Genomic DNA, 27,678 nt, shown 5'->3' on the forward strand with positions numbered 1-27,678 from the left:
CACTCAGACAGTGAGCCTTATGCACGAGTGAGCACGATGTATAACCGGTTAAAAACTGGGTGGCATGTAAACTTCCTGGCATCGTAGAGCGCCATGCTACTGAATTATAATATTGAATCTTTGTCGTCAAATCATCCAAAACGGTGCATTATCGTTGTTGCTGTATGATTAATATTAATAGTTATGTTCACATTTTTAATTGTGGCCTGATTTTTTACACGCTAAAGGAGATTACGTGTGATCATGCATAGGTATCCTTTTCAAAACGGGATGACAGCACTTCCAACCATCTCCAAACCACTGCTGTGTGCTGTAGGAGAGATGTAACATGTTGAATGGACTGAAAATGAATCTCTTGTGAGGAAATTATGCACATTTGTTGGTGTGTTCAGTGATGACAGTTGGTATTCTGCTGAAAAAAGATTATCGATGTATACTGTACATCATGATGTAACTGCTAGCATATTAATAGAAATACCGATGTACGTTAGCATCAAGCTAGCGCCAAGTGCTGGGAAATTGCCCTATGTTGTTTTTGGTAGATTAAGAGCTATACAACATGTTGAATGGATCAAAGATGACTCTCTTGTGTGAGACCATTTCACTTTTTAGTGTGTTCAGAGATGAAAATTGATAGTATGCTACAACAAAAAAAGAAGTTTTTAGATGTGTACTAAACGCTAGCATATTAATGCAATTTCTGAAGCGCTCAATAGCAATTTGGAAGATTAAGAGCTATGTAGCATGTTGAATGGATTAAAAATGACTCTCTTGTGAAAGACTATGACACTTGTTTGTGTGTTTATTAATGAAAAATGCTATTTTGCTGGAAAAACAAAGCTTTATCGATGTATGCTACCCGCTAGCATATATCTTGTAAGAGTTATGTATCAGTGGGCTCTCAGGGAGATCTGTTGTAGCCCCGTTTTTACCTTGTGCTTTGATAAAAGTACAAACATGAAGTGAGAGGTATAAAAACATGATTAAACTTGGTTTAAAGTATGATTGACCTGAAGCTCTCAACTTTAAACACGAAAGTAAGTCTTCTGGCTCAGGCTAGCTACTGTTAGCAAATTACCTGCAAAGCTCCAAACAAATAAAAACATGTACATTGTAAAGCCTTTGTACAACTTGCTACATGGTGTTGTACTAGATACCTGGAGGGTTTTCTGTCTATCATGAACAGAAACTTGAGGCAACTCCAGCAAACACCATATTTATTTAGTCTCTGCCATCATAACACCATCTACTGTCACTTTCTACTGCTTCTTTCGGTAAGCAGATATACCCATGCCACTGTACGCCATAGTTTCATTTTGTAGACTAAAACCTGATCTTAGGGGCCAGATCAGGTTTTAATCTGAAGTATACTGAGGAGCTTCATGAAAATATTCAAGGTAAATAAAAGTGATTTTATTTTAACCAGGGTGCAAAAAAAAGTGTTAAAAGATGAAAAAAGCATCCGCTGTTAACCTGATGTTTGTATTTGTGTTCATGTAGTAAATCCAGCACGGTATAACTCTTGCTGCTGTTTTAATGACTGTGTAAAATGTCTTTTTTTGAAGGTTTCAGTGCCATTGTTAACAGTGTCTGGTGTTGTGGTTTGAAAATAAACATGTTTGATGAGACTGAATGATTCCACATTGTGATGTCATAATTCAGATCAGTGTGTTCCATGAATACCCTCACACTAGAGCTTGGTTATACACTGGGTCTGTTTTTTGGAGAGTTTTGGTTAGCGAACAAACTTATTGATCAAAATGAGACTTTTGAGATCTAAGCGGACTCATGACCAGCTGAACGAACAGCAAGGTGAGGGTAATGTTTCAATACAAATGTTAAAAGAATCATAGATCAACCTGGTGGAGAGGTTATTTAATCACTTGAGGATTGTTTTTTGTGTGTGAATATTCTAGTGTTTCAAACATTTATGATAAAAATAATATTTTCATGTTAAACCACGCAACTTCACAGGGTAATACTAAGTTTTTCTTTGTAACCTTAAAACTTTTAGCTATAATATCTTGTGGAAGATAATTGCTGTATTTTTTTGACCTGATTGCGGCAGCTCTGCAATTCAGGTGAATATATAAAACAAATACCAGGCTGCACTGCATTACAAAAACAGCTTTCAAACATATTTCTTCTCTTTGCCCCCACTTTGAATGGTAATGGCATGACACTCACTCTTGGCCTGTTAATTTATTACCTGTACTTTGTATCGGCATGGTTTGGTTTGAAATGGTTTACTAATCGGAACTGATCAAATGACAGCAGCCTCATACAGCTCACTAACCATGTCATCATTTTTCAAACATTATTTTTAGGAAATAGGATCAAACCTGTTGATCAAACCTCCAACTTGGAGACCTTTGACAGAGGAGACAGATTCGCCCAGACACCTGGAAATGTCTCCCTGAAAGAGAAAGCCAACACCAATGGAGAAACTCCACGGAAGAGACTGCGTACAGTCAGTGGAGTGAATCCTAGCAATGTGTCGTACAACACCAGGGCACAAAAGCGACGGGCTGAGCTGGACACGGAGACTCCCAACAAGAGACACAAACATGAAGCTCCATCAAGCAAATGCAGAGTGTCAGAGGAGAGGACTAACTCTGAACAGGGAAAGAGAAAGGCCTGCACTGAGGAGGAATCATCCAGCAAGAGGAGGAGAGTCTCAGAAACCAAAGAGAGCGTCATCAGTCTTTCTTCCTCATCTTCATCCTCTAAGGAGAAACCTGAAACCTCTTTGTTTCAAAGCAACACCAACAGAGGTGAGTAAAGATACTTCCCTAGTGTTTCAACACTTTTTGTCTCCTCCTGGTCACACCAGGACCAGGTCCAAAGAAAACCCCCCTTTCAGTCTTGACATTGTAAGTTAAACAAACTTGTGTTTCTGTTTCTGTAGATGATTTTGAGGAGAAGTATAAAATGCTTCACATCATTGGAGAAGGGGGTTTCGGATGTGTGTATGCTGGCATCCGTATTGCAGATTCTCTACCAGTAAGAACCAGAGATTATTTAGACCTTTTCATACGCTCATACATTATCACCGAAATGATCTCCAAGTGAGCTACTTAAAAATGTATGTCATTAACTATGATTTGTTTTAGTCTAGATATTATAAACATTTTAGTTCAGGGTTCTACTTTTCTTAAAAAAACAAAGAATTTGGGCTGGGCTGAGTAATTCTGGTTGTAAAAATACTTGCAACAATTACTAAACTTTATAGACAACAGGCTAAACAGTTGACAGAATTCAAGTTTGATGAAAATGTTGGTCAAGACGGACTGTTAAATCCTTCAGAATACAGCCTCTGGGCTTAGACATCATGAATAGGAGGGCAGAAATGCAGCTAAAGAAACAAACCAAACTACAAAGATCTTAGGCTTAGTTTACATACACAATACATTTTAAATACCTTCACATAAAAAAAATTAAAAGACTTAAATTGTTGAAAAACTTATTGAGGATATATTTTATGTATTGTCAAGAGTTCAGTTAGACTAAACCGTGGTTGTGTCCTGCAGGTGGCCATCAAATCTGTTTCTGGATGGCAGGCAGCCCTCGACATGAAAGTGAGTGAATCAATCAAAGTGCCATCACCTGTGTTTGACTTTACATGTGCTAATCTCCAACACTTCCATATCCTGGTTTTCCATTGGAAGAACAGCTATTCATGTTTTCTTTTGTTTGTTTGTTTGTTTGGTCTCAGATGAACCTGATCCCAAAAGAGGTGGCTCTTTTGCAAAGAGCTGCAGGCGGACCAGAATCCATTGGGAAGCACGCTGCAGTAACCCTTCTTGACTGGTACTACCTGGGAGGAGAGCTCCTGATTGTCATGGAGAGACCACCCTCAGCTGTAAATCTCTTGGAGTATTCCTGGAAAAATTCCCCAAATTCCTCTTTTAATGAGAGTACGGCAAAGGTACGAAGACAAATGTCACATTTCAATCTCACACTACGGCTCAATCCCAAACCACCGCCTACACACTGACCCTTCACGACCGAGTGTCACTCCATATGAAGTCACACTCCTAGCTGTGGGGGGCACTTTAATTGAAAGTAGAGGGTATAAATATGACAGGCAGGACTGGGTGGCCCTCATCATTTCAGCAGTAAACAGAAGATCCCATCATTACTGCAACAGAAAGACGCTGTAACGCTGTGGAATGGATTGCGAGCCACTGCCCCTCCGTACTATATGGTTTGGACAGCCTTTAATGTGGTGGACCCTCAGCCAGAACGTGGAAACGGAGGACTTGTGTGTAGGGAAAGTGTGTAGGGTGGGGGTTGGATTGAGCCTACGTGTGCATGTTCTGACAAAAAACATCAAATGTTTGATTTCATCTGAGCAAAAAAGGATCATATTTTGACTTTTTTATTTTGCATTTGTGCGAGTTTCTCAAATTCAAATTCTCTCTGTGTTAGAACTTTATGGCTCAGATGGTTGATGCAGCGATAGACCTGAACAACAAAGGAGTTTGTCACCAGGACTTAAAATTTGCGAACATCCTGGTGGAAGAAGGTCAGACCCCACGTCTACGCATAGTTGACTTTGGATGCGGCAGCTTCGTTGAGGAGGGATATTTCCGTTCGTACAATGGTATGATAACTGACTCGTAATCTTCACTCACGGAGCTTTTCCTAGTTTTGATTTCCCTATTTGCTCAACGCTCCCTCTTCATTCTCTTCTTGTATTTTCGGTATTGCAGACACTGTAGCAGACGTTTCTGAGTGGCTGAATCAAAAAAGATCCAAAGCTGAACCTGCTACTGTGTGGCAGCTGGGAGCGCTGCTGTACCGCATGCTTTATGGACGTTTATTTGACCCTTTTCACTTCCTCCAGGACGAAGTTTACATCAAGAAGACCCAGTCACCTGGTAAGACTCTTTGACTTCCTGGTTCTAGGAGTTCACTGTTAAAGCCAGAGCAAATCTGGAGACATTCACACATTCAGTATGTTTCATTAACCAGATGAGGCTGATGGATGATCAGACCTTTGTTGAGGCTTGTGAGCATTTTAGATCCATTACTTTTGAGCTTTGATGAATAGTTCCTGAACCTTGTTGTTATCTTTTTTACAGACTGCTTTGACTTCCTCCAAAAGTGTGTTGGACTGGGAAATAAGCAAGCTACTCTGGAGCAGCTACGCCTCCACTCATGGCTGCAGTAAAAGCCAGAGTCAAGGCCACTAGTACAGCAGATTAATGAAACAATCTTCCACGTTATGATACAAGCACCAAATTTTAAACAGTGTTTAAACTGAATTTTGATCCCATAACAATCCCATATTGATGGTCTGTACATTGAAATATATGGTTTTGAGCACCAGAAAATCAATTCCCATTGGGAAAAAAAATGAAATTATGATGATACTATGGAAATAAAACAAAGAAAAACTCTATTCTGATATGAAGAGAGCCAGCCCCAGCTTTCTGTTTGCATTTTGTGCATTTTTCATACTTTTGCCTGGCCCCTTATGCTTGGAGCTTGGACGGCTGACCGTTTTACATGTTGAAGGAGGAGGTGCACCTGTTGGTGGATCTGCATCCTAAAAACACTCCTGTCCTTACCATGCAGTTTTCTTGCCTTTACCACGAAAGGCTGACACAACCTCACAGCAGTTTGGTTTTGTCTGTCACTCTATGTTGATCTCCCTTAGCCTTCTTTGACCTTGTTTCAGCCTTCAGGCTTGACGTCCAGTCTGTTTGCTCATACTTTGATAAGTTTGTCAGGATCTTTGGAACTTCATCTTGGACAGCAAATTCCTCAAAGGTCTTTGGAGACAGTGCATACACAAGTGAGGAACCACTACTGATAATAGCATCACATTCTGGTTGTGTGTCAGGAGGAGAAATGGTAGCTCCCAGAATGTTTGCAAGCTAAGATTTCTGATTGGAGTCCAGCAGCAATGCTGCAAGGAAAGACAGTTTCTCATGCCTAAAGAATTTAGGCATGTCACACTCTCGGGCCAGTTGTTCAAAGAATCTAATCCTTATTTAAATGATCCAGATTAAAAAATCCCATCCAATCCATGGACTCGGATTTGGAGGTGCTGATTCTCATCCCAGCTGTTTCTCACTTGGCTGCGCACCGATCCAGAGAGTTGGAGGTCACAGCTTGATGAAGCCAACAGGACCACATCATCTGCAAAAAGCAGTGATCCAATCCTTAGGTCACCAAACCAGAGCCCCTCAACTCCCTGACTTTACCGAGAAATTCTGACCATAATAGTTATGAACAGAATAGGTGACAAAGGGCAGCCCAACCCTCACTGGAAACGAGTCCGACTTACTGCCAGCAATGCGGACCAAGCTCTGGCACCAGTCGTACAGGGAACGGACGGCTCGTAACAAGCAGACCGACACCCCATACTCCTGGAGAACCCCCCACAGGACTCCCCGAGGGACACAGTCAAATGCCTTCTCCAAGTCCACAAAACACATGTGGACAGGTTGGACAAACTCCCATGCACCCTCGGGGACCCTGCTGAGGGTATAGAGCTACCCTCTCGTCCACCGGAGTGAACTCCATTGTACAGGCACTGAGCTGGGGGGCAAAGCGTATCAATACCCCTGCCCGCCGCCTCTCACCATCAGCGACTCCAGAGTGGAAGAGAGTCCAACCCCTCTCGAGAGCCCTTGCTATGTGTCGCGTTGAGACGAGCTATATCTAGCCCGAATTTCTCAACCTCACGCACCAGCTCAGGCTTCTTCACCGCCAGAGAGGTGACGTTCTACGTCCCTAATTAATTTAACAGTTCTTTATTGCGAGGAATAACCCCTTGAGATAAGTTATCTCGTTTTTGAGGGGATCCTCAGATTCATGACAACATAAAGAGCAGAGTAGCTTAATACAAGATAGCAAAATTATATATACATATGAAAAAGTATATGCATAAACAATAATAAAATAAAATAAAATAAAAAAATAAAATAAAATGATAATAATAAATAAATCTAAATAAACACAATAAGCAAAAACGTAACAGCACACACATACACATAAACCAGCTCGGTATGTTCACATCTCCACACCCAACACTGTCATTACAGTCAAATTACATTACCTGAAAAACATTACAGTAATGATGTTATTTCAATCATTTAAAGTCTTTCAAAAATAAAAATAAAAAATCACATGGCCAAATTTGTTTAAGGTCGTACAAAGCAAAGTAATTGCAACAACAGTTAAAATCAGTAAAAGTCATGTAAGGTCATTCGAGCAAACTAGAAATAATGGCAGGTATTTTGAAGATTTGTTAACAGAGCCATACGGAATGAAGTTAATGAAGTTACAGAGCAAAATAAATACAGGAAGATTGTTCCAGTCATTAGGGGCCTTAACACGAAATGCATGTTTACCCACTTCTCGCTTAACCCTTGGAACTGTAAAAAACATTTGTTCATCATGTCATAGGTTATGCTGCGAGTTATAGAGCACTAGATGTTGCTTTGAATAATTGGGAAAATTAAGATAAATACTTTTTTAAATAAATTGCAGCCAATGATATTGTCTTCTGGCAGAGGGTGAGAGCCAGGACAGTTGTTCATACATGACACAGTGATGTGTCCTATAAGGGCAGCGGAGGACAAAATGACATAGACTGTTGAAAACGACATCAATGGAGTGTAGACAGGAGTCAGTAGTATTTACATAAATTACATCAGCATAATCCAGAATAGTAAGCAACAGTTGGGTAACTATTCTCTTCCTGACCTGAAAATTAACACAATTTATAGATTGATATAATATTTTTAAGGATAATTGAGCTTAGAGGTAGCAGCACATATGTGAGTTTTGAAAGACAGATCAGTTTTCAACCAAACACCAAGGTATTTAAATGTCTCAGTTGATTCAAGAGGAGAGAAGTTTAGAAATTGCAATTTGAGATTATTTTCACCTGAGATCAAGGCATTTCTCTGGAACAGCATGGAGTAAGATTTAGATTTGTTAAGAAGTAATTTATGAATTGACAGCCACTGCTGCACAGAGTCAAAATCATGCTGTAAAGAAACATTAATATCAGAGATAATTGGTTTAGAGCAGTAGATAACTGTATCATCAGCATATAGATGAATATCACAGTCTGAGCAGTAAAGTGGCAGGTTATTAATAAAGATAGAAAACAGTAAGGGCCCAAGAGAGGAACCTTGAGGAATGCCTTTATCAATGCTTGCAAAATTTGACAGACTGCCCCCTTTAGGATACACACTGGCGGTGATGATGGAGGTAAGAGTTAAACTATAGGAGCAATGATCTACAGAGGCCAATGGCATGCAGTTTATCCAGAAGCAAAAAATGATCGACTTAATCGAATGCTTTAGAAAGATCTAAGAAAATGGCACCAGTGCTCATATTATTGTCAAAGCTAGAAAATGTATCATTTGTAAATTTCATGAGAGCAGTAGTCGTCGAGAAATGTGTCCTGAAACCTGACTGGCAGTAAGACAATGAATTATTACAAAAAAGATAGTTTAATAATTGATCAAAAATAGTTTTCTCAAAGATTTTCACAACAGAGTTAATTATTGAAATAGGCCTATAATTGTTCAAGTTTTGTATATCACTTCCTTTATGCAGTGGGATAACTTTAGTGCATTTCCAAGCAATAGGCACTTCACAGGAATCAAATGACATATTGAAAAGAACTGCCAATGGGAATGAGAGTACATAAGAAGCAAGTTTTTAAAATTTAGCCTCAATGCCATCAGGGCCAGGTCCACTGTTAGCAGACAGCTTGCCAATGGCCTGCAAGACGTCTGCTGGGCTGACCTGCCCAAATGTGAAAGAGCTATGACAAGGCTGAAGCTTTGAAAAGAAGGGAGTAGCACAAGAGAGTGAAGAGCTAGCTTCTGCAGCTGAGGATCAGTCCGCCAAGGTCCCTGCCTTCAGCTGCCGCCCAACTCACTATGCATCCAACCCCTATGGCCCCTCCTGCAGGTGGTGAGCCCACGGGAAGGGGGTCCCATGTTGCCTCTTTGGGCTGTGCCCAAGAGTAGGCCCGGCCATCAGGCGCTCGCCATCGAGCCCCACCCCTAGGCCTGGCTCCAGGAGGGGGTCCTGGTGACCCACATCCGGGCGAGGGAAACTTGGCACCATGGTAGGGGCATTTACGAGCAATTTCAGGCCAATTTTTAGGTTTTCTATGCATGATGACATGTCCACATTACATGTCGAATATCTCCACAACCACAAGGGCCATAAACATAAACTTGGTGTCAAATGAAAGCTGAAAACCATGGGCTGCCTAGTGAAGTGTCATATTCACTTAAAAAAAAATATTGTGCAATAAATGGAGCTAGAACATGTAAAAACCTCTCTAGAGAAATCTTTTTTTAAAATTGAATATAATCTTGATTACATAAGATAGTACCACTAAACCCCCATCATTTAGTACCCCAGTCTATGGGCAAGAATCATGCTAAATTTGAAGCTCGTGGTGTGAGCCAGTGCATCCCTACACAAGTTAAAGCATCTAAAAGCCCAGACGGGAATTTAGAATTTTAGGTGCCTTTGGTGATAATTGACCTTGTCGGTGGACTGTTAAATGGAATTATATTTAAAAGACTTATCACTTTAGCAATAAGTATCACCCAGATAAAACTGCTGTCTCTCTTCTTTAGAGTTTAGGTCAGTAGCTTCTAGTAGTAAGTAGTAAAAACCATGTAATGTTGTATGTACATTGCTTTGGACAAAAGCGTCTGCTGATTCAAAGTACAAAATTGCATGACAAAGGAACATTTGAGTCAACCAATTTGGTAAGAAAAATAATGTTTAAATAGTTCAAAAAGGATCAGTTTGTTCCTCCTATTCCAGGGACAGCAGGAAAAGTAGGCAGGCAGAAGGCACTCCGGACCATTTCTGAGTGCTCATTCTGAGTCCTGGTCAGAGAAACAACAGTGTTAACTGTTTTGAGTGTACATCCACTTTCACGGAACAAAACTTGAATCAAACGGCATGAAATTCATCATATTGGAGACAAAGATACCTCAGTATTCTTACACCAAACTGCACAGGCACACCCACATGCCCGCTGCAATAGACTCCAGTTCTTCAACAGCTGCATTTCCTAGAGCTGCAGTGACTTCAAGTTTTCCTGCATCCAGAGATTGTCAGCTCCAAACATCTAGCCTGTACAGGTTCTGTGGTTGAAAGCTGGGGGATCAGCATTCCATCCTTCGCGTGCCAACCACAACTGGTTGGTGTGTGGATGGGTAAAAAATGACTGTTTCCAAACCATTGTCTGATAGTGGGCCCTCATGAGGTGCAGTGACAAGGCATCCTTTGTTGGTGGTAAAGTGTCCACATTGGCTTTCACTTTCCGAAACAAGGCACACCATATGTCATGGATAGAGTTGCATGTTGATTGTGGGTCATACAGTCTGCATAGAAACTGTTCTGCCAAGGACAGGGTAGTTGGACTTACTTCAGCCTCACCAAAGTTGTGAAAAAGATGAGGGCACTGTTGGAACACTTTCCACACTGTTCTTTTTCCTATCCCAGTGAACTGACTAGTGGTATCACATCCAGTGACAGCATGAAATGCCAACAGACCACCAAGGATTTCATCAAGAAATTGTATGCCATGAACTTTGATGAAGCGTGGTTTTTTGGCTGTCCCTGCTTTCATCCATATTCTGGGCTAAGTCTGTATGCAAACACAAGAAGCAACACAAGAACATCTGTGTCTCTGCTCTGAATGATAAGCCTCTGGTACCCTTTGCTTGTTGCATCAAATGCATGGAGCAATATTCATGTATCTGCTTCTTCATGTGCTGCCTGTAGTTGGGAAACATCCATCTCAGCTGCTGATGCCGCTTTTTCAGGATCGTCAAATCCCCAACTTATAATTTCCTGACCATAAATATGTACATACTGTTCAAACTCATTTGACAGGAATTGGGTCAAGTTGGCCTTATTTTCATCCATTTCAATAAAGCTATTCCAGTCAGCAGGTATCCTAACATCCCTTCTGACTGTGGTGCAAATCTTTTGAAGAGTAGTGCTGTGTTTTGCTCTTGTTGCACCTTTTATGGAGTTTTGTTGGTACTGATCAAACACTAGATCCACTCTAGTGATGTTCCCATGTAAATGGCTAGTCACTTTCTGTATGAACTCGTCAGCATAATCTCCAAAGGTTGCTGCATTTTGGGGCTTTCCCATTGCTCTTACTAAGGCCATCAATGATAGTGCATGTTCTCACAATAGATGGAGGTAGCTCTGTTTCCTTTGCACCAGCTTGCAATGTGGTGGCTAATTCAGCTTTGTTAGTGGGTCTACGCGCTTAATCTGTTGTGGCAAGTGACAGGGGGACTGCACAAAGTTCCGTTTGTAGAAGTTTGTCTATGCTGACCTCTCTGCCACTGTCAATGGATACAATGATGCGATGGAAAATATCCCTGTCAGGCTTTACACACCTGGAGTTAAGTTTTTTAATTTGATTTCTGGGCTGTAGAGGTTTGAAAATGTTTTGTGTTTTCTCTTAGTGAGGTTGACATGGAAGTCTATGCTCATTGTGCTCAATCGTTTTTTCACAAACTCAGTGACCATTTGTTGCCCAGACTCTTCAGCATGTGTAAGGTCATTCATGATATTTTCTGAAGCAACATCACCAGTTGTCAAAGACACCAGCTCAAACATATTCACCTGTTGGAAAACATGGTATCTCTGGAACTGGTCCACAAGTTGAATGACAGCATGATGATCTCTTCTGAGTCTTGATGGAAGGCAGTCTTTGTGGGTGTCTTCATCATCTACCCCATCATGTGTCACTCCAAACAGGGATCTGGTATCCTGTGCTAAGGATGCACACTCATTGTAGGTGATGGACCAACGATTTCTAGCTGTGTCTTCCGAGTGATGCCTACTAATCCTCCAGCTACCTTTCCAGTTTTGTGGATGTGCTCAAGGCACAGATCAAAAGGCACCTCGTTGAAGCTGTGTTTGGTCTCTTTGGCCACAAAATCCCCATCTTAGAAACTCTGGTAAACCTGAGGTGCTGTCTGTGCCAGATGTTCCATGTCTGCTATGAGTACAGCCCCCCATCTTGTGTAGTGGGTGTGATCATATGTAGCAAACCAGGGCATCATGCTCTTAAAGGCTGACATGTACAGCTTTCAGTCACCACTTCTCAATGCCCCTGTGAATGCCAGGAGAATAGACACAAGGTCCATGTATTGTCAGAATGTGAAAGTTGGTTTGTCTTCATTGGCCTAGTCAAATTCTGGAAGGAGATCTTGGATCTCTCCAACTTTCAATACAAGATCTTCATAGCATGCTACAGCTGCTTCCTCCGCATCTTATTTGTTCTGAGAGTGCATCTGCCAGCTCAAAGCAGCTATTGTCCATATTTCTATAATTTTCATCCACCCATTGCAGAAAGAGAGGCCACAAGAATCACAAAAGTGCTTCTAAAGCAAGTTTGTGCGCAAGGGCTACACAGTTTCATCCTTCTCCCTTCATGATGTTTTCAGCTGTGTTCTTTCCAAACACACCACTTTATCAGTCCAGTTGCCCAATGACTTTTGAAAAGCTCATCTGCACATATGAGCCACCCAAGAGAATAATCATTTCCTCATGCTCTTTTTGGGTAAACTTGGATAAATTACAGTTATTCAAAAAAAAAAGAAAAAGAAAAAAAAAGCCGCAAGACTGGTGCCCCCTTTGGTGTAATACTCCTTGGTATTTATTGATTTCCCATACTTAACACCATTTTATGAGTTTTTACACATCAATTAAATTAAATTAAAGAAATGCCCCAAATTACTGGTGTAGGTTTACAGTAAGAAGTAAGCAATTAGAAAAAATCATACTCTGATTTTACCACCTTTAAAAAAACAGTGAACAAAAAGACACACACACACACACACACACACACACACACACACACACACACACACACACACACACACACACACACACACAAACATTTTGTGAGTTGACAACCTAGCTAGAATACATGTAAAGGGGTCAAATATTAATACTGGATAGGTTGTCAGCCTGTACCCAGAGGTGTCCTCCAAAGTTGCTATTTCAGTTTTGGCCCTCTGACTACAAGTGAAATACCAACCCATACTGGTTGACTTTCATCACTCCTCTAAAATCAAACAAACTAAAAGAGCTTGACCCCAGGATTTCAGTGATTGATCAACTTGATTCAATAACTGTGATCAGACAGCTTCCAAATAACAGAAGTTTTGACTCATATGATAGCCGCCATCTTGAAAACTAGCAGCTATATTAGAGCACAATAGACACCTTTGAGTTCTTCTCGTCAGAATACATTCATTTTTAAGTTTCAAACGCTGACACACTTTTGTTTAATTCTGAAAAACATTTTTTTTTGCATTCCATAAGGCAGCCATCTTGAAAACTGGTAGCCATTGTGGATTTTCGGCTGGATAGCGTACTTATCTAAAAAAGCGCACCCTGGACATCATTTGTGCCAAATTTGGTGCTTGTATCACAAAGTGAACGATTCTTATGAAAACTTGACTTAATCTGCTCCACTGCCCCCTTTCTTTTCTGTGCTTCAAATAAAAACATGACTATTGATTTTTTGGGTAGCATGGTTTTTTTTTTTGTCTACTATGACAGGACTGATTATTCTGCCAAGTTTGTCTGTGTGATTGAATCAGGCAAGGTGGACACTGAGATGCAGCCTTCCTACAGTACTAAGAGAGATACATGGCTGAATAAAGATTTCACTTTATCAAAACACAAGCTTAAAGCATCCAGGATGTGTTGGTGTGGGTGATCAGTCTTACATTTTTCTCTTGCTTTTTAACCAATCATGAGAAAACCCATCTGATGTGACAGATCTAAACTGTCTTCACTTCAGTGAAGCAGAGGACAAAAAGGCAGATGACCATCAGACCATCTTGGGATTTAGTGGATTTTGACAGATGTAAGATTTTTTTATATTCACATTTTTAAATTCAATGGATCAAAGAAAAGGTTTTGCTAAGTGTTAGAAGTGTATGACAAAGAACAAGTTTCAATATAATATTAAGGCTGTATTAAAAAAAACTGATTACATTTGTGAGAGTTATAATATCTAAGGAGTGAAAATAAATAAAGGATGTGGTGAGTAATGGATCACATTAAAAAAAATTATTTACATCTAAATATCCAGATTTTTGTTGAGTAAAGTACAATGGTATAATTAGATTATTTTTATATACATTGGAAATTTAAAAACATTGCAATATCTGCAGTTTGCCAAAAACTTGTGTATACAGGTGGCATTCGGGTTTAGGTAAATTACAGCCATCTACTGAAATAAATCAGCATTACAACATTACAACAACTGAATGGTAGACCGTCAGTGAGATGGAAGTGATATAAAAAAAATAAGTATTGAACGCATCAACTCTTTTCTCATCACATTTATTTTCAAAGATGCAATTCAAATAAAATTTCTACCAGAAATAAATCAGTATTAACTCAAATAATCCACACATGAAAAGAAATCACAACGTTCAAGTCCATAAATAATGATTATGTGGAATAAAGTACGATAACACAGGAAAAAAGTATTGAACACACTAACTGAGACTCATCTAATACTTAGTGGAGAAGCCTTTGTTTGCAATGACAGCTTCCAGACGCTTCAGGTATGTTTGAACTAATGGCCCACACTGCTCAGGTGTGATTTGGACCATTCCTCTGCACAGATTGTCTTTAAATCTGGAATATTCTTCGGTGCCCTCTGGTGAACCCTTTTCTTTAGTTCTTTCCACAAATGTTCAACTGGATTTAAGTCAGGTGATTGACTAGGCCATTCTAACAGATTGATTTTCTTTTTTTGAAACCATTTGAGAGTCACTTTTGCCGTGTGCTTTGGATCGTTTTCCTGCTGGAAGGTCCAGCCACGTCTCATCTTCATCATCCTGGTGGATGGCAGCAGATTCATATCAAGAATTTCCCCATACATGGCTCCATTCATTGCTCCGTCAATTACATGAAGTTTGCCAACACCATGAGATGAGAAACAACCCCATGCCATGATGCTTCCACCTCCAAACCTCACTGTTGGTAAAGTGTTTTTAGGTGATGTGCAGTGCCATTTCTCCTCCTAACATGGTATGTAGTATGACAGCCCAAAAATTTAATTTTGGTCTCATCTGACCAGACAACATTCTCCCAGTATTCTACAGGCTTGTCAAGATGCTGTTTAGTAAACTTTAAACGAGCTTCAACATGCCTTTTCTTGAAGAATGGAGTCTTGCGGGCTGAGCGTCCATAGAGGCCATGGCGGTGGAGTACATTGCCTATTGTTTTCTCTGTAATAATTGTACCTGTTGCCTCCAAGTCTTTCTGGAGCACTTTCAGGGTGGTCCTTGGCTCGTTGAGTACTCTTCTGACTATCTTTCTGACTCCCTGGTCAGAAATCTTGCAAGGAGCTCCTGTGCGTGGCCTGTTGATGGTAAGGTGATGCTTCCACTTGTGAATAATAGCCCCAACGGTGCTGACTGGAATATTCAGGTGATTTGATATAAGTCTGTAACCAGTTCCATTCTGATGCTGAGCAACAATCAGGTTGTGAATGTCTTCAGAGAGCTCTTTGCCTTTACCCATCATGAGGTGTGTCGTATTTAACTGCTTGGTGAAAAAATAACCTTTTTTTATAGGACCATCAATTTGCTCTTGCCCAGCTGATGTTGGTTTGCACTAATTGGACGTTCAAGTAATAATTACTGACAGATTTCAGGTGGTATGGTGCATTGCCTTGCCAAAGTATAGAGCCTTTCCATGGTGTGTTCAATACTTTTTTCCTGTGTTATCGTACTTAATTCCACATAATCATTATTTATGGACCTGAACGTTGTGATTTCTTTTCATGTGTGGATTATTCGAGTTAATACCAATGTGTGGTAGAAATTTTGTTTGAATTGCAGCCTTTGAAATAAATGTAATGAGAAAAAAGTTGACACGTTCAATACTTATTTTGCCCACTGTAGTTTAGTGAGCGCTTACTCAATAGACTTTGGTTTGTGACCTTGACAGAAAATGTAAGTGTTCACATCATTTAGAGCATGATTCAGAGGTGAAAGGGGGTGACCACGGTGCAGATCTTGATGCTTAAACTGGTCCAGAAAGCGTTGAGCGTCATGACAAAGGCAGTCAGTGTCACAAAGATGAGTGGTACACATTTTGGATTAAAGCATCACCTTGTCAACTTTAATATTAATCATGTACAGTTAGAGATAGAACATATAATAAAACAAAGAAAAGAAGCAGAAAACAGTGTACATATAAAAAAGAAACTATTACAAAAAATTCCCCACCTTAACTTCTGACTGTCTTAGGATGGTGTTACCGGAAGGGTGAGTGGTTTATAATAATTCAAAGAAAAGAAATCAGTCACTTTTTTATGCTTTTCTCTGGACCTAGAGAGAAAATATCACACAACAGAGTGGTCCTGAGAATTTTTACTCATTGGCATAGATGCACACAGTATATATACATGTGTGTATATAAAGGAATGGAAATGTATCCATGGATTCTTAAGACATGTTTTACAGCTTCTCTCTTTTTTACCTGGCATATAATCATCCTGAAAAAAAAACAAAGATGAAGAAAAAAGGCCACAAAGCAGCCTCCAGTATGTACACAATATATGCATTTCCATATAGGTAATATTCTATGTGCTGACAGAGAAAGGTGTGTCTCGTTAGGATTTTGCTGTGAGTGCAGACAGCCTGGAAAACTATAACAAAATAACAGATTCCTCGATGAATCCTTTCAGGGAACTACTTGGGATCAAAGGAGTCATTTTAATGGTACATAAAGTAGTGTTAATATCATTATCATATGAAAATAAAATGTGACAGCTCTGGGAAATGTATATCACAGGTTCAAAGTGTTGCAGCTCGGTGACCTCTGACCCTGGAGAACAGCAGAGGGGTATTGTGTTGCCATGTGTGGAAGCATTGTGTCTCATACTGTACAGTGAAGTCAGAGCTATGGCTGAGTTGGCAAACTTCAGAGAGGGTTAAAGGAGTATTTCAGCTGTTTAATGAATCTTCCCTTTGACTGGTTTTATACACAGAGGAGGGAAATCACAACAAGCTGCAGGGATCAGGGTTCTATGACAACATCCATCACTTTCACCACAATATATAAAATACCTTTATAAATCACTGTCACCTGGAAGTTATACACACCAATGAGGCTTTTTGCATATTGTTTTCTAATTGAATAGGAAACATTAACTGCAGTAACAAAATTCTGGCTGCAAAAAGGTTTGTATCTGCTTCTTCCTGGTTCTGATCATGCAACGTCTTCAAGTCCAATCGCAGCCTTCGTGAAACACCACTTACTCAAACACTCACACACCCCGCCTCCGCAGAGACAGAGGCACACTCCTGCCCTTGAGCCCAGTCACACTATCCCCTCAACAGAAAGTTCCTTTTTTCTCGTCAAGTGCTGAGAGCTTCTGAGATTTACATTAAAAATTTACACCCGTCATAAGAAAGCTGTCTAAAGGATACTGACCCAGTCTAAAGCAGAGGAAGCAAGAGCGCTGTTCCCACCAAGCAGTCCAGTTTAGATCAGTACGGTTTGGTACGGGTTGGCTTGGTTAAGCCTGGTCCTTTTTGTGTTTCCACAGCCAACTGTGCCCCCTTGTGGTACAAGCCAGATGCCGATAGCTGCATCAGTTAAATACTAGCGTGATGCCAGAACAGCGCGACACAGTGGACCCTGCTAATAAATCCAACAAAGAAGAAAAACTTGACACAGTAAACAAAGAGCAACGATGGAAGACATCCAGCAATTCGTCTTCTTTGTGATTGGCATGTGGCTCTTTGTTGCAAAGAACAATCAAGTTTTGTTTCAGAGAAGACTGTGTGCCGCCAGGAGAAATACAGCTGTTGCATGGTAAGTGACGAGTCTTTCAACCAATCAACGGACTGGAGTGTTGTAGCTCCACCTGCTGGGGTCAGGATTGCTCGTCTTGGTCATTTGAGGATCAGATTAGTCAGTGGAAACGCTGTAAAATGCATGTTGTGCCGTCCCATGACGAGACAAACCAAACTGAACAGCTTGGTGGAAACAAGGCTAAAGTTAGCTTGTTAGCTAAGTGGCATGATCTCCTCTGTTGTAGTAAAAAAAAGTTTTTGTTGACAGTTATGAAACAGGGGTCAGTATAAATATAGACATTTAGAATACAAAAGGTGGAACAGGTGACCCAATTGTGTGTTTAGATCATTTTCTAACAGGAAACTTATAATCTCTTTTAATCCAAATATTGATTTGCCATCAAACAGCACTACCGTAACTGAGACAGGAACACTTCATGTTTTCTAAAATATACAGACCAATGACTGAGCTAACGTACTGAGCTCCTCCTCAGAGATTCTTTAACTCTAAATCTTATCCTAAGAAAATTAAACACAGCTCAAGAGGCCACTGCTGCAACCAAATATGACTAGCATGTCCCTGGCTAGCTCAGCTCCCAGCACACCATGGAGAATAAAACACAACTGTGACTTTTCTATAGTGTGAGCGGGCCTCGTATTCGTTTGTCTCCTGAGCTGCCGTCTTAATCTTCGCTCACATACGCACCTCTTTTCTTCTTCTAGCGTTCTCTCACTCAGGTCAGAAAGAAAGAGTGTTTTCTGTGTTGACACGTGTGTTTCATTTCAGACGACAGTAAAAGAGAAAGAGCACAGAGCAGAGGGATAGAAAGTCTACCTGTATATCTATGGAGTATGTAGAGAACGTACGATAACGACTACGTGTGTACACATGGCTTTGCATGGTCCCTGCCATACAGTGGCTCAGAGGAACTCGAGCTTCTCCTCTTTGTCAGGAAATATAGGAAAATAGAATTTCAAAAAAACATGCATTCTCCACGGGAAGAGGTTTGAACAGATGCAGACAAACGAGCATTTGTGTTGTGTGTGTGTGTGTGTTAGTGTGTGTGTTTGTGTGTGTATCTGATGTTCATGTCAAAGGGGTAAATGTTTCACCTATCTCAGCAGAGCCCTCTGGGATGTTTTTAGGGTTACATGTTGGTGTGTGTGTGTGTGTGTGTGTGTGTGTGTGTGTGTGTGTGTGTGTGTGTTACAAAGGCCGATGTAGACGTGAACTTTAGAGGGGTGATGTAGAAGGAACAAGCTTATATAAAACTGAAGGGACTGGTCGTAGTTCTCCTCAAAAGATTTTTCCTTTCTTCTTGTTCTTCTCCATCGTCCTGGAAAGAGGACAATAAAAGATTATTCATCCAAAATGACTTCCTCCTCTATTACTCTATTAATAAATGGTTTTATTCATAAAGGCATCTTCACAGATCCAGACTCTTAAATCTTGAACAAAAAGACTTGATCTGGTTTGAGCTGTAGCTTGTCATGGTTGACATTGGCAGGTTTTGGCTTCACTTTTGATACTGAATCCCTGAATCTGTGAAACAGCTAAGTGTGCTTGCAGAAGGACAAAAACAAATATCAGTTTTTTTGAATGTTACTGACTTGGAGGCATCCAGTTTCTGCTGCTCGAGGATTCTCTGCTGAGCCTCCCAGTTGGCCTTCTCGTCCTCAAAGACTCGTCTCTTCTCCTCCAGCTCTTTGTACTGCGCCTCCAAGTTTCTTTTCATCTGTTCGTGGCGTCGTTCCAGCTGAGGGTCAAAATAACAAACAAATCAAATCAAACAAAGACAGACACTGGTGTGAATTAGCTCTATGAATTCAGTCCCCCTCATCCTGGATTATGCCTCTTGTGTCGTGCCAGCATGTCTGAGTCCAGTGTTGGAGAATATACAGGACTTGTGAACTCATTATTTAGACTTAGACTTGTTAATATTTGTTTATCATTTCTTCTGATGTAAGCCCTTGATGATAACAACTCAGCTTTCAGGTGACAGCTGACACTTGTGTTTGTTTACCTGCGTGTTCAAATGCTGTCTCGTTCAGCAACAGTGTGTGGACAACTGCCAAATGTCAAAGGAGGTGCCACAGGTTGTGTGGTTTGCTTTAAAAGATTTTGTGGCAAATGCAGAGCAACATGTTTGCTATGTAAAAAATAACGCTGAAGAGAAGACGGGGCAAATGTCTGACTTTCCCAGACATCAGTCCCAGAGTAGTGAGTAGACGATGATGCTAATGTTACTCTGACTGTTAACCCTGTCATAGGCGAGCTACTAAATAACAACATTAGCCTCTCAAGTCCCCCCAACAATGGCCCCAAGTCACTTGGTTTGGTTGTGATCTGTTTTTAACTTCACAAACATGCATCTTTAAAGATGCTATAAGGGGGATCTTTTTTAATTGCACTCCCTTGCCACCTTCTGGCCCAGAGTCTCCACATACTGTCGTAAATTACCTTTAGTGAGGTGTGTGTTTGTTTTGAAACTAAATGGAGATCAGGTCAAAACAAATTTTCTTTGTTCAAGACAACTTTTGACTGGATACAACGTGATGAGGTAAGGTATTTATCAGTACAGTTACGCAGCACTATGGTTTGAAACGTGACAACAAGCAAAGATTGTAGCAGCCGGCTACATGTTAGCTTGGTGCTCCAACGTATCTGTAGGCTAAAGTGACGACAAGTAAACACTGTCAGTTTGTTTGTCGTTTAGTAGTTGTTTATATTTGGCTCAGCTGGCAGCCCAGTGCTCTAAGACATGTCTGTAATGTGTAACGTTAATGAATCCTGGTTATGTCCTGCCAGTCATCTACCAATTAGATCATCAGAGTCAAATGTTGATTCACTGAATGTGTTTTCTGCACATCAAAATTGTCTAAAAACAGTCGGTCCAGCCTTACACAGCTAAGAAACTGGAGTCAAACCGCAGCACACCTTATCCTGAACTTAGTCTTGTTTATATTCATCAGAATATTGTATATAGTAAGTCAGATACCTAGAGTTCCACGGGTAAGTTTCCTGTGTCCTGCTCTAAGGACTTTTCTAGGACTTGGGCTAAAGTACTGGGAACTTGACCTGGAACTCAGGTGAAGAGGACTTGACTCTGTTTTTTCTTTAAACTCACCTCAGCCTCTGAGTCCTTCAGCTTCTGCTTCTTCTCCTTGACCTTCATTTCAAAGACCTGCTCCATTTCTGCCTCCATTTTTTTCATCTTCATCACATGCTCCCTGCGCTCCTCCTCCATCTGAGCCAGGGGACTCCTGTTGACCACAGTGAAGGCACGGGGTACTTGTTAACACTTATTTGTTATGTTCTCCTGTAATACGCAACAGTAGAGCTAAGAGTACGAGCTGTGAATGCTTGCTCATACTGAAGTTTTAGATCCAAAACAAATGAAAGCAGCAGAGAAGAGCTGAGCCATGGACAGCATTTATTGCAGTGTGTTCTCTTTTTCTGATGAAGGAGGAATAAGTGTTGCCGTACTTGGTGAGCTGTCCCTTGGTCTTGGTTGTGTCCACTCCATTACAGGTGACCGCGGCAAGTTTCTTGCTTCTGTAATTCTCGTAGTGCACGTTGTTGGTGACATCTTTGAGATCCTGCATATGAGTCCTGGAGAAGATGTGGAAAAGAAAAAAAAATGGTTATGGTGAGCCAAGAGGAAGCTGTAATGGACTGAACAATAAAGTAATTTAAATTAATGAATAAAATGTATCATGTGCTTTAACATGATGTATTTATACACACAGTGCTTAACAAATTCCTTAGCTCACCTCTCATAAAAATGAGAAAACCACCAAGCATTAATCTTAGGCTATGTTCACACTGCAGTTAGACTTGACCTAAATCTGCTGTTTGGATCAAATTTGATCCATATCTGCCTGTTTCTGCATTTACAGTCAGATTCAGGCCACTTATTTTTTTGAAGGCGACTGGAACCTGAACAGCCATGTCACATTTAATGGGACTTTGATTTCTGCATTGCACCTGATCTCTTGTTCTACAGTCCAGTTGGTGCCAGTAATGCACCGCCAACAAACCCCAAAGAAGAAGTTCTGTGCCGTTGACAAAAGCAGAGGTGTGTGTTACACCTTAGGTTCTTTTCTCACAAATTTGCCAGCTGCCCACACACTATTCTTAAACATAGGACCATAAATGAGACTACCAGCCTTCTGTGTGTAACGCCAATAACTCATTGGCAACTGCTTATGTCTACAGATGTCAATCTAATTCCCACCATTGACCCTGTCTATAGAATTCAAGCATGTTTTTCAAGGAAAGGAGGCAGAGCTTGTCAATCAAAATCTTGCTAATAAACTACTGTGGGTGAGAGCGATGCGCTCTTTGGTTGAGAGATCAGCATGGATATGAGGAGATGATGTGAGATGACAGAGACATGGCTAGACATTGCAAGTCAGAAAGTTCAGGCAGCTCACGCTCAAACTGAGAATGTGTTGTGGTAATTTACAGAGAATGAGTGTCTTGAGAAAAGATGGCGGCGATCATTGAGAAGATCAAAGGACGAGGCACTCAGACGAGTGCAACCTAAAAAAGTATGTTTTCACTTTGTCTCCGGGTCAAAAATAGGAAGAGACATAAAAGAGGAAAGTCTACTCTTCTTTGGTAGTTTTGGTGTTCACACAGTCATAGAAAACAATATTCAGTGGGTCTTGAACCTTCATTCAAAATTCTCTGAAAATGTCTGGCAGCCAATTAGTTAATGTTCAACTGAGCATGCTGGTCACTTCAGGAAGGTGGTCTGTTCACATCTCAGTCCTCCTCAGGCCATATTGAAAAATATAATGTGAACAGCCAAACAAAAAAATCTGTTTGAAGCTATAAATCACAATTGAGATCTAAGACCAGCAGTGTGAACGTGGCTGACACTAAGAATGGAAAAAGGGGTCCAGCTTGATATGATCAAGGTAGAACTGAGCTTTGCTGCATAAGAGAAACTAAACACCGCAATACAAACAGTATATCAGATTGTAATGTAGACGCTGCATATCAACAACTCTTTGAGGGCCTTTGGGGGGCTCTGTGGGTCAGGCACTAAAAGAGTTCCTAAAAATGATTCATTTTAATGTATTGGTGAGGGTATGTTAGGTTTTGTGTGTCTTACCTGATCAGCATGTTGCGCAGCACAGTGAAATCACAGTGTTCACCATTCTCCACTGAAACATAAGGGAAAGAGAAAGAGAGGAAGACACACATGTCAAAATTAACACACATCAGCACATCTTCAAACACCAATCACAGTAATCATGTGTGGTCTAAAGGATAGCATAGTTACAAATTACATTGCAAGCATGAAGCACAATGTTTGCACAAACAGCCGAATGGATGGACGCTTAGAAGCTGCATTAGAATCAGTTGGGATGGGAGTGTGACTCGAGTGATTTCACTTAGAGAGGGTCAGATCATGATAACATCTGATATGAGTAAGGTCAACAGAACTGTACAGTTATTCATACAACAAAACATAATTTAGTGATAACAGAGAAAGAAAAAAACCAGGTGCTAAACAACAAGTAAGTGATTTTTAGCAGTCCCGAGGAGAGGGACTCAAAGTACAAAACATGTAGATCAACATGTCAGGCTGTAACATTCATCTGTTAGACAGGAAGGGGTACATTAAGAGAAACGGGGAGGGGGGTGAAAGTGACATTTTACAGTACCAGAGGTAGTAGCAGGTCAACAGAAAACAAACGACAGGCCGTGATCACATAGGACGCCTCTAACACCAGAAAACGGCTTTAACTCAGATCTCCACCCGGTTTAGTTTCTAGTGACACACATTTAGTTTTCTGTACAAATATTATAATAATGTTGAGAAAAGGCTGACTTGATGCACAAATGTTCATAGCTCTGTTCAAATACTGGTACTTTTAACAGGGGAACTCTTCAAAAAGTTCATTGCAGCACATTTAGCCAATTGCAAAATCCTGCTCCTAATAAAAATGAAAGAAAAGTATGTTAATTCATATTCCTGAAATTCATTCAGTAAATTACAGGATCAAAAGGGATGACGAGATCTATATCTTTGAAGAATGCGGCACCTAAAGGGGTTTTTCAACCACAGGGACTTTCCCTTGGAACTATGTGTTTTTCAACTGCAGGAACTAGGGTCTAAATTTAGTTCTGGGGTAATAAATTTAGCCCTGAAAATGGCGCTGCCTGGGGAACAGTTCTTTCCAGAGGACTAAGAGCTTTGGGGACGGGGCCTGCGGGCTGAATGTTTCTGATTGGTGGAGCAGCCACAGTGTTTTTATTCCCCCTCCCTGTGTCCACAAAAAGATGACCCTCAGCTATGATGGACTTGGTTTAGTACCTCCTAAACAATGATCTTCTTTGAGCCTAATAGTGTGAATGAGTCTCTGTCAGCTCCTGGTGTTCCAGTTTAAAGAGTGACCCTGTAAACTGGAGACCTTCAGCTGAACGTGTCAGTGGATATCCAGTGGACAAGAGATGTTCAATCACAGAAGAAGTCCTCGGAAATGCATCCTGGTTTAGTTTTATTAACAGTGCTCAACAAATGTATCAGACCACAGCCCAGTGTAGGGCTTTTTCCGCCATTGCCCTAAATGAACAGTATATTTGTAAAACTTGAGTTGATTGCTTATTGGCAAATTGTCTGTTTGGCTTGGGGTGTCTCGTTGAAAGTACGCCTCCTATCTGATCACAGCCACATAGTTAGAACAAATGAATCCTTGGACGGACAACATGAAACATTTTCTCGACATTGGAAAAGTTAAATTATTGGGATTATTCATCTCCACACCAAGACATGGTTAAACGATCAGAGGGGATTCTGGAAAAGGACCGCAGATGAACTGCTGCTCAGGATGTTTGTGATGGGTCTGTGGTCTCCTCTTCATCAAATACGCTGCTCCTTATCGGTTAGCCTCCACCCCACTGGCAGTCAATCATCATCAGGGGAACGAATAAGGAGGACACCTTACCATTGATGAAACTTAAGCAGCCCCGTCCCTTTGCCTCCAAAGCCAGCCATTGACCTCCTGGCTCTTCTAGAGGAGGGAGCTCTGACGGAGGGGAGGGGTACGGTTTTTCAGTTACTGTCTGCGCCCAGCGGGGGCTAAATCTGGGTCTGGAGCAGCTGGGTTTATTGTGCCTCAGACTTGGCCCCGTTGGAGCCCAGAATCGGCCTATGTTTGGCCCAGATTCAGCCCAGATTTGGCCCGGATCAACACCATAACCTGCATGTGTCCAAGCTGATTGGCTTGTAAAAGGAGTATGGTAGTTGGAGGGGGGAGGGGTTGTTTTTCGGAGAGCTATGCATGACCGGCCAGAAGGACAAGTCTTTACGGGGGAATAAGTGGAGGAGCTAAACCGGGTCAAGGATCAAAGGGATGAAAAAAAGAGTTGTCACTGATAGTTTGCAGATCTTACTCGTTGATGAAAGGCAGAAAATACCTGATGTAAACTTTAGGTTTTTCAAGTTAATCAAGTCCTTTTAGTTTTTTCATTTCACAATAAAAGACTTTCAGAAAACAGGGTGTCATTCCATCAGGTGTTTTGAGCCTGAGTGTTACAGCTATAGGCAGTACTTAGGCCATGATGATGAGCTACAGTTCGTCGGTGTAATGAAGTAAAAGCTGTGTACTTGAAACATGCATTAGTGTGTGTGTGTGTGTGTGTGTGTGGGTGTGTGTGTGTGTGTGTATAGGGTGTTTTGCAAACAGCATGTTTTTGATGTTACAGGTCTTAAAGTCCATGTGTGCTAATGAGTGACAGATCATGATACCAAGCCATGTTACCTGGATGACTTCATTAAGCTGCTACATGCTCGTTTAGAGAGTACCGTCCATTAACGGCTGATAAATCTGCACTAAGCTTATTAAGCAATGCATTAGGATGGTGGATCCCAGTCCTTGTTCCAGTGACAAAACTGTGGTCCCTGCGCACTGTTTACACCCTGCACCAACATGACTAACTCACAGTGAGAAGAGCAGAAACATGCAGTGAAGCAGGGGAATAAATCAGGATTACTGCTGTCACCACTGGAGCAAAGAAGGGATCCGGCGTATTATTAGAGTGTTTTATCTGCAAAAAGTAGCTTCAGCACCAAACAGCCTCTAGATTTCTCCATGACTATTCACAGAATCAGACCTGGGACAAACAGGTGAGTGTGTAAGAGAGCTCTGAGCCAAGATTAGTCAGATTTGTTACCTGAATAGATCATGTTTTTAATCACACCTCTATAACTTACAGGATTTACTCTGTTTATTACAACCTTGGCTTTCTCTTTTAGTTTTGCTCAAAATTCTTTCAAAACAATTCTTATTCAGCCATTAGCACATTAACGTGTCCTACCAAGCAATTGTAACCAAGGTTGTAATAAAGTAGAATCATTAAAAACACACCAGTAAGGTTTCAATAGATTGTTTTATCAAGGATCAAATGAATCACTGTGTAAAGCTGGTAGATCATTAGCCTTTGTGCTTTAATAACAAAAAGTACAGCCAAGCTTGGTGATATGTGAGACATTTGGCACATACCACCTCTATGTCGAGTTGCAACTATCAAAAAAATACCCAAAAAGGTTTTTGCAACTCTTAAATTCAGGGTAACTCTTTGGGGTTTAGAGCTGAAAAGTTTGCCATATTTGACTCTGGTGGACAACAACCAATCAGGGAAACACTGAAAAGAACTGAAATCTCATCAGGTGTTTTTGTCTTATTTTCAGTAGAAAATGTCTTTTTAGACTTAATATAAGCCATATTTATCTGACCATCTGAATTCCTTGTAACAAGTAAAAAAAATTGCCAATGGAACAAGAGAAAAGTTACTTGTATTAAGACATTATTCTGGTTGTACGCTAATTTTTGAGCAAATTTTTCTTGTTCTATTGACATATTATTTTTCTTGTTACAGGCAATTTAGACCTCATTTTTGTCTTTAAATAACTTGAAATAATACATTTTTTGGACTGATAATATGAATGTGGCTCATATTAAGTATAATCAGACAATTTTTACTTAAAATAAGACAAAAACACTTGATAAGATTTCAGTTTTTTTGCAGTGATAGCTTTACTTTAAAGCAGACCTTGTTGTAGGTCTTCTTTAATCTAAATGAAAACAAAGATTTTTCAAAATAACATGTCTAAATTTTGTTCCAGGGATTAAGACTTTTGATAGCTCCCGCACTATTCCACTTCTTTAAAACATTTTTCCATTGGGTTACAGTATGTAACCAACAGGCTTTCCATAATCATCTGAGGACAAACTCCTCAAGCTTTTTACAAAGATTAAGTCTTATGCTTCACACAGTGTGTGATGTGAAGACATACTCATAAGAGCTGACATAACAAGCACTGAGGCCAATGATCTACTGAGAACATATGAATGACTTAGGTGTGCGCACTTTTCAATTTCAACACACTTTTGTCAGTACTTCAACACAGTTTTAGTAAGAATTCAGCCCAAGTCTGATTAGAGCATTGGTTTGACCATCAGCCTAATGATGAGACAGGACAGCAAAAGAAAAGTGGAGGGGGAGGAGGGCAGGAGAGTTTGGGGAACACTCTGAGGGAGGAGGAAAGGTAGGGGGTGGGGGATGAGCTTGAAATTAAGTGTAAGATGGTTTTGTTTACCAAAAATGCCCTCTGTCAGTCATGGAAAAGAATAGACAAAGAAAAAAAAGAAAAAAAAAGAGAGAAAAGAAAGAATGAAAAGTGAAAAGACTGATAAACGGTCAACCACAGAGCAACAAAGGTACTTTAAAGATAAACACAGTAGATCATCCTTCAAAGAAACTTCAGACAGTAGAAAAGTCACACAGCAG

General features: G+C 40.6%; 2 protein-coding genes across 3 annotated transcripts in view; both read right to left on the bottom strand.

Moving 5' to 3' along the window:
* Window positions 1–27,678, bottom strand: part of LOC141796179 (NACHT, LRR and PYD domains-containing protein 12-like) — a 600,880-nt gene that overhangs the window by 187,383 nt on the left and 385,819 nt on the right. The window lies entirely within an intron of this gene.
* LOC141796049 (septin-7-like) overlaps window positions 16,160–27,678 on the bottom strand; it is a 64,676-nt gene continuing 53,157 nt past the window's right edge. For both annotated transcript variants that reach the window (XM_074676934.1, XM_074676933.1), the window contains exons 9-13: window positions 22,994–23,045; window positions 21,358–21,483; window positions 20,999–21,134; window positions 19,482–19,627; window positions 16,160–19,207 (exon numbers count right to left, since the gene is read on the bottom strand). In XM_074676934.1, the coding sequence (XP_074533035.1) occupies window positions 19,168–19,207; window positions 19,482–19,627; window positions 20,999–21,134; window positions 21,358–21,483; window positions 22,994–23,045 (500 nt within the window). In that variant the 3' untranslated portion in view covers window positions 16,160–19,167. The remainder of the gene's footprint in view (window positions 19,208–19,481; window positions 19,628–20,998; window positions 21,135–21,357; window positions 21,484–22,993; window positions 23,046–27,678) is intronic.

The sequence above is a fragment of the Halichoeres trimaculatus genome, unplaced genomic scaffold (genome assembly GCF_033239565.1).
Source record: "Halichoeres trimaculatus isolate MK-OKI-2021-1 unplaced genomic scaffold, fHalTri1.1 fHalTri1_scaffold_10, whole genome shotgun sequence".
Taxonomy (NCBI): domain Eukaryota; kingdom Metazoa; phylum Chordata; class Actinopteri; order Labriformes; family Labridae; genus Halichoeres; species Halichoeres trimaculatus.